Raw genomic sequence first — 8,193 nt, forward strand, 5'->3', positions numbered from 1 at the left:
TTTTAAATAAAAGCTAATTTTAATTTTTTCAGATACTGCAACCAGGTTACTATTTTCATACAATCATGGAAATTTAAAATGCAAAGTTAATTGAAAGTATAAAGATGAAAAGCAAGTGCTATGCCTAAAATAGTGCACGACAGTCATGTTTCACTTAACTCTCAAGTCAGAACATAAATTAAGAATTCTAGATGTGACATGCCAAATATTTTAGACATAGAAGAAAGCATACAACAGAATCTGTACCAATTACAAACTTAAAGGCAAAATTTACAAGGCAACAAGTTCATGCTGAAATACTGACAACAAATAATGTTTCTCTTATTTTCAGAAAGTGATGCTGCATTTAAATCCCATCACCACTTTATACAGTACTGAAAATTTATAATAGCGTTTTCCCAAGTCTTGTATTATACCCCAAAGCCCAAAATATCTGTAAGGAGTAAAGAACACTGAATACTCTGGAACCTGAACCTAAAGAAGAATTTTTTTTTTTTTTTTTTTTTTTTTGCTTATAACCAAAATTTAAAAAAGAAATAAATATACAGCCAAAGGGAACTCCATTAAAACAAAAAAACATTTGACAGCATAAGTATATACAAGAAGCCTGCCTTATGCTCTAAACTTCATCATCCTATTTTTGTAAGTGAGCATATTCTATATATAATCCTGTTAAGAGTAAAGGAAATATTACAACTTTTAACATTGTCCTCATCATTTTTGCTGCTCTATTCCCTTTCTTTAAAAATGTGTTTTGTAATTGAAATATAAGACTACCCAGCAAGGAGTCATAGTTAACCAACACAAGAACAAGAAAAATACCTCAAAATGTACTAACATACGGATTTCTTCAGAGTGAAAGTTGAACCAATAAAATATGAAATTATATTTAGACACCCTCAAATAAGCTACAAAACATAATGACAAGAAGAATGGAGATGTTAAAAAATCCTCTCTTAAAAATTCAATAAGCATATTTACCCAACATAAGTAAATAAAACAGGAAATATCATTCTTGTTTATTTGAGGCACGTACAACCATAGTAAATAAATAATTTCATTCTTATATATGCAGAAAAACAATCTATGAGAAATTAGTAACAAGCACAAGCAAGATTACCCCTTCACATAGGCTCTTTTGAAAAATCACTTCACATAGGCACTTTTAAAAACTGATGATATATTTAGATTGTCTGTAATATCCAAATAAAGCTACTTTCTAAATGCATTGCAAATGAAAGCGATTTTCAGACCTATCCTAGAAACCCACTGTCATGCAGAACTCAAGACATCCCACTTCATATTTTATCTGTCAATTTATTTTCTTCCCCCACACACTCACATCCCTATTCACATTCCCAAATTAGACTTTAAAATCCCTGAGGGCAGGACCTATCTATCTTTGTATTCCTTCTTGTACCCGATATTGTGGCAAGCAAGATATGGGTACTCTATGATTATTTAATAAGTGGATGAGAGCATTAACAAGTATGGAAGCACACGCAAACTCCATAGCTGTCAGTGTTTTGCCTTCCTTATTTCAACTCAGTAAAATGAAGACAGATTCAGTAACATATTTTCATAGTGAAATGAAGCATAATCACTAAATTGTATTCTATGAGAAAATACAGAAGTATATCCTTCAGAACACTATTACCCAAGCTGTGCTTTGCTTTATAGAACAGTTAAATATGGGATAGTAAAAAGTTTCCCCTCCTCTTAATAAAAGGGTTCCACCACGATCAGGTAATCTGAGCAATCCAGTTTAAAAAAAATTCAAGTAGCATTTCTTTACTGTTATTAGTTTTGGTTTTTTTGTTTGTTTGTTTTTTGTTTTTACTGTTATCAATAGCATTCACTTCACTCTTCAAAATACATTATATGCTAACATGTACTATCACTTTCTAAGCAATATCAAAGAACACTTTGGTCTTGGATCATCTCAGCAGAAGAATGTTCTATGGAATGGAGTTTGAAAAAAGATGTTTTAGGAGAATAAAAGACATCATGTTAAATTTCCTTTACCAAAATAGCATTATAGATTTGAAGGGCATATTTAATGTCCCATTAAATATTCATTACTCTGTGTCCACAGAAAGTAGAATGAAGGCAGAAACTATCATGAGCATTCTTCTGTACTCACTCGCTCATTGTGAAAGGGTAGAGGAATATGTATTTGCTGTTTCTCATACCCTCTGTAGGGTTTGGTTGTTACACTTCATTGAAGAGTTTTCTTAATTCTTCTCAATATATTCTCAAAATATTTCCTTCTTTCCTCTTCCTCTTCTGGCTTTTCTTTCTAAGTGTGTATGTACAAAGGAAATAGGGACCTCTGAATTGTATCTTAAAGACATTTTCAGACAATGAATATTTATGTTTGATTAATCTTTGGAAGTGTTCAGAAAACATTAATACTCATTAACAAATGGGGTAACCATGATATTTCTATGAGAAAAAAATATCAACAGATATGGTTCTGAGATTTCTTGCAGGTCCATCATGATTCTGCAAAATAACTCAATATGCCTTCTGCATGACTAAACCACAAATATCATAATAAAAGATATTGCATAGGGAGAAAAGCACTATTCAAGGAAAAGTAGGAAGCTAGCTGACTCATTACAGTCAGTGTAATGATAATATAATTGCACTACAGTGCTCATTATCACAAGATGTGGACCTAGTGCCAGTTCTGCCATTAGCTGTGTGACTTTGGGACATTTCTCAGTGTCTCAGGATATCAGGTATGTCTTTTGCAAAGAAAGGAACAAGTTTAGTGGTTCAGCGACTGCTGCAGTAGTGGATTACAAAGGAGAACAGCAGAAGAGGAGACCAAGCACATGGGACACCGATCTCACTTACATCTTCCACTGAGCAGCTCCACTTTCACATGTTTGATATATTAAAATTTAGAGCAATATTTATTTTTTTAAAAGTCCTGCTAACTTAAAATGGGGAAACATAGATTGCATGACCTAAATTTCTATTTAAGATAGCATGGTCTAGTTCGCATGATTAATTAATGAGTTTTCGTCTCAGAAAAAAAAAAAAACTTTTAACATCTTTTCCTGTTCATTCATGTGCTCTTGGTTCAAGTAAAATAAAACTTAATGACTATATCATTTTATAGAGCTTATTTTATACTTTTGTAATATAGTTCTTTCTTATTAAATAAAAGATGAGTGGAGGTGTTGCTTTCAAAATAAAATTAAACATAACAGAGAGATTGGATGAAGTCAACTCCTGCCCATGCTTAACTTTAGAGTTATCTTTTCATGCGGCCTTATGGGCACTTAAATACTGTACTGTCTTATCTTTGAGGTAGAACAAAAAAAAATGGCAAAAACGTTCACATAAAGGGGAAAATGGAAAAGAAAGCTGTGAGAGATTTCTTTTTAACATAATTATCATCATTAGGCTTTGCAGTCTTCTTTGACACAAAGTTGAGATATAGTCTTCTTAATACGAAGAGCAGTTAGGCGGGCCGCTCCGTTGGCATACCAACACTCACGCATTATTCTCCCCATGACTCGGAGTGCCTTTAAGAGAGAAAAAAAATATTAAAGACTTTAGCTACTCACATAAAACAGAGCACAAAAGAAGTAAAGCCGTAAACCCAGGAATTGATGCCAAGCTTCTTTATTTTTTTTTAAGAGATGGGGTCTTGCTATGTTCCCCAGGCTGGAGTGCAATGGCTATTCACAGGTGCAAGCATAGTGCACTACAGCCTCAAACTCTTGTGCTCAAGCGATACTCCTGCTTAATCTTCCAAGTAGCTGGGACACAGGCATGCACCACTGTATCTGCCATTGATGCTAACTAAGCTTTGATGAAGAAATAGTAAATGTAAAACAATATGAGAAGAAGATTAGGGTCAAATTCCTTCAAAAATTATATCAAAACTCAAATATTAACCTTGTAGAGACTAACTAAAAAATGTTTCAATCCACTGATTTCTGGGAATATGGGACATGAAAAACATCAAGGGATATGGGAAGGCTTGGAAATTCCCTGTATCTTGATGTTGGTGATGAGTACACAAATGTAGACATATGAAAAAAATTCATCAATCTGTATACTAACATTTGTGAGTTTTACCAAATGTAAATTATACTATAATAAACATTATGATCTAAGCATAAATATCAGAAATTCTGGACTTTAAAAATGAACCAGCAAAGAGATAAGATAAATACTAAGAGGGGAAAACAATGAAAATGCATGAAACCAGAGAAATAAAGGTAACTGCTGAAGCAAGTGGCTGCTGTAGAGGTATCTGCTACTCTCATGGTCTAGAACTTCAGAACTGGTGGATTGCATGTAATAGAGAGTACAGCCCACAGCCCACAGAAAGTTTCAGATCAAGATGCCGGCCAGGCAGTGTCTTATGCCTGTAATTCCAGCACTTTGGTAGGCTGAGGTGAGAGAATTGCTTAAGCCCAGGAGTTCAAGACCAAGCTGGGTAACACAGGGAGACCCTCTCTCTACAAAAAAATTTAAAAACTTAGCCAGGTGTGGTGGTCCCAGCTATGCAGGAGGCTGAGGTGAGAGGATTGTTCGGGCCCGGAAGTTCAAGGCTGCAGTGCACCATGATCACACCACTACACTCTAGCCTGGGTGACAGGGCAAGACTCTGTCTCAAAAAAAAAAAAAAAAAAAAAAGATGCTTAGAAAGCCCTCAATTTAAGGATGACTACTTCCCTGAAATCTTCTAGGGAAACTGCCTAAGTCTTGGCTCTTGGTGAAGAAAAAAACAATCAAGGCTATGCCTTTAAACATTACAGTAAACCTGAGCTCATAATGAAAATTCACAAACACATGAAAAAAGGTACCATAAGCAAGAGTCTGTTGTAAATAGTAGTTTTGGCCCATAAAAACATTAGATGCTAGAATTAAATGATATAAGTATATAAAATACATTTTTAAAAGGAAAGAGAAATACAAAATATGAGTAAAAAATGGGAATATTTTAAAAAGTGAAAAAGTACCAATAAAACATCTTGATATCAAAAATATAACAATTGGCCAGGTGTGGTGGCTCATGCCTGTAATCCTAACACTTTGAGAGGCTGAGGTGGGTGGATCACCTGAAGTCATGAGTTCGAGACCTGCCTGGCCAACATGGTGGCGTGTGCCTGTAATCCCAGCTACTCCAGAGGCTGAGGGAGGAGAATCATTTGAACTTGGGAGGCGGAGGTAGCAGTAAGCTGAGATCATGCCACTGTACTCCAGCCTGGGCAACAGAGCAAGATTCTGTCTCAAAAAAATAAATAAATAAAGTAGAAAACTCAATGGATGAGTTAAATGGCAAATTAGACATATCTGAAGGCAGAATTAAAGAACTGAAAAATAAATCTTGAGGGATAATACCATAATGACACAAATATAGAAAATATGAGTGAATTAAAAAAGCAAAGTGTAATGAAGGGTCTAACATGCATCTAATGAGTTCTCCAAAACTGAGTAACAGAAACAATCAGAGAACAAACTATTTGAAGAAATAATGACTCTGAATTTTCCAGAACTGAGGAAAGTCACAAGCACTAGAATAAGATAATCCAAATATTCCAAGCAAGATTAACCAAGATATATCTATACTGAAGACATCATAGAGAAACTGCAGAATGCTGAAGATAGAGAAGTTCTTTAAAGTAGTCATAAAGAAAAGCTAAATTAACTAAAAATTTATTGATTGATTATTGCACACTTCTCAATAGCAAACTGGAAAGTAGGTAATAGTGGGATAATAACTTTAAGGTGTTTAGAGAAAATAACTGTCAACCTAAATTTCTATGGTTAGACAAACTATTTGTTCAAGATTGAGGACAAAATAAAGACATTTTGGATATGCCCAAACTGAAAAATCTTACAACCACTAGGCCTTCTCTAAAAAAACAAAATAAAATACTTTTAAAGGATTCATGTCAGGAAGTCAGAAAATGATTTGAGAGGTAAGAAGAAATGCTGAGCAAAGAAAATGGTCAACACGTGAATAAGTCTAAATAATGATGGTATAAAAAGAGGCCAATATCTATTATATGAGATTGACATAAAACAAGACAGAAACAAAGTACTGGAAAAAAACTGCATGTATCAGGAATGTACAAAATTGATCACACTAAAATGACTATGTTGGGTCTATTCCAAGAATGTATATTTGGTTTAACACTGGGAAATCTATAAATGTAAGTCATTGCATTAAAAAACTAAAGCAGAATGCTATATCATCACCTCACAGATATAGCATATGCTTCTATTATATGGAATACTACACAGCAATGAAAATGGACAGATTATAGCTACATATATATAATGGAGAGTGAAAACATTTTGAAAATAATATCTACAGTAAGTTTCAATCACATAAGTTTCACAAATATGCAAAAGTAAACAACATATTGTTATTCTGGATATATGTATATATTCTGAAAAAATATACATATAGTAAAATTCTAAAGCAAAGCAAGAAAATAGTAAAGAAATAATTGATTATAATAGTAACCTCTCAGAGGGGTAAGGAATCTTCAAAGGTATTGAAAATGTTCTATTTTTCAAACCTGATAATGGATTCACTAGTTTTCATTCTATTATACTTTAAACACTATACGTTTATATTGTTTCATGTACATAAATTATTATTAGAAAATTTTTAATTTAATTTCAATTAAATTATAAATGCTTCAAAATTTGCTTCTCAAGTATGTAGGTAAGATATCTACACAAAATATAAAAATAACAAAACACAAATCTTGTGTTTTAAATTAGAAATTAGAAAAAGGGTTGAGAAACATGATTAAATTAGAAAAGGGTTGAGAAACATGAAGGAACAGAAAATGAGACAAAAGGCAACTACAGAAATGTTCCCTAAAACAATGCCAGACTAAAAGACATCACCTAAAAAAGACCTCATTCATTACATTAAAATATGGCAAAAAATAGACAGCAATAACTGAAATGAGAGAGATTAAAGTATCAGAATGGTTCTGAAACTAGTTAGATGGTTTAGACTCTTTTTCCCACCTTCTACTCTTTTTCCTTGTAAGAGCTAGAAAAAAATCTCTATCTTCACATAAGGCATAACAAGCATTGCAATAACCATTTACTGTTTGTCTAGTACATTACGGTTAAATACTGGTTTGCTGGAGATGATGAGATAAATAACAATGGTCTCTGACGTGAGGAAGCTTTTCTAATGAGAGAATAAGTTCAAACTTCAGCAGGTTAGAGATGAGGTATAACTTATCGAATATAAAGATGATTGGATTGTAATATTCTGTGTGGCAGAGACATTAACTGCCCACTGAGTCTACCTGTGTTCCCTGCAGTTCCTAGCCCCACTGCAGTTTGGTGGGACCATGTGACAAATTCTGGTAGGAGCCATGAGTGGAAGAGATGTGTGTCACCTGATGCCAAAGCATTAAAGAGCCAGTGTGTGATCCTCCAGCTCCTCTCTTCACCTGACCTAGAGATCTGGAAACTACGTGTCCAAGGATCAAAATCAGAGTGATTACTGAGTTACTGCAGTGAGAACAGGTGCCATGGGGAGTTGCCTAACCTGCAGAGCAGTTTCTGTAAGCAAGAAATAAAGTGAAAAGTCACTGAGATTTCAAGATTTGTTACTGTCACATAACCTAGCATTATGCATGCATAGCACTAAAGGGAAAAAAAAAAACCCTTCTGAAGACTTATAAAAAGACATATGTCTACATATATGGAATGAATTGGATGCTTACATTAAAAGGAAAACTATATGGTCTCTGAAAATTCTCCCTGATACTCACCTCAAAATATAATAAGAAAATAAAGATATAAACATAGCCTTACTTCACAACTTTGCCACTGGTTTGGGATACTCGGTCGAAACTTCTGGTCACAAACAACCTTTCTCATTTCCTCTATTGAGGGATCTGAAGGCACCATGTCATAATAAGGCAATTGGTACTCCTCAACAATTCCTGTAAGAAATTTGCGTAATAAATTTCCATGTGCAAATAACAAACAAAGATGTCTATTTCAAATAATACCAATTAAGTTTTCTAGGCACAAGTGACTCCCCAGGGAACTGGAAAGCCAAGTTTATTAAAATAATGTGTCACTATAAAATCAAGGATATAAATTGAAATCACCCAGTTGAATAGTTAAAGTTATAAAATGTTATAAATTTTTTCATAACTGTAAAATGTATATATTATA

The 8,193-nt window shown here is 33.7% G+C and overlaps 1 protein-coding gene across 1 annotated transcript in view; it reads right to left on the reverse strand.

Moving 5' to 3' along the window:
• Nucleotides 1-500: 500 nt before the first annotated feature.
• ACVR1C (activin A receptor type 1C) overlaps nt 501-8,193 on the reverse strand; it is a 101,672-nt gene continuing 93,979 nt past the window's right edge. Inside the window, exons 7-8 of the mRNA XM_017895091.1 lie at nt 7,825-7,955; nt 501-3,539 (exon numbers count right to left, since the gene is read on the reverse strand). Of these exons, the coding sequence (XP_017750580.1) occupies nt 3,414-3,539; nt 7,825-7,955 (257 nt within the window). The 3' untranslated portion in view covers nt 501-3,413. The remainder of the gene's footprint in view (nt 3,540-7,824; nt 7,956-8,193) is intronic.

This window comes from Rhinopithecus bieti, unplaced genomic scaffold (genome assembly GCF_001698545.2).
Source record: "Rhinopithecus bieti isolate Rb0 unplaced genomic scaffold, ASM169854v2 scaffold_25748, whole genome shotgun sequence".
NCBI lineage: Eukaryota > Metazoa > Chordata > Mammalia > Primates > Cercopithecidae > Rhinopithecus > Rhinopithecus bieti.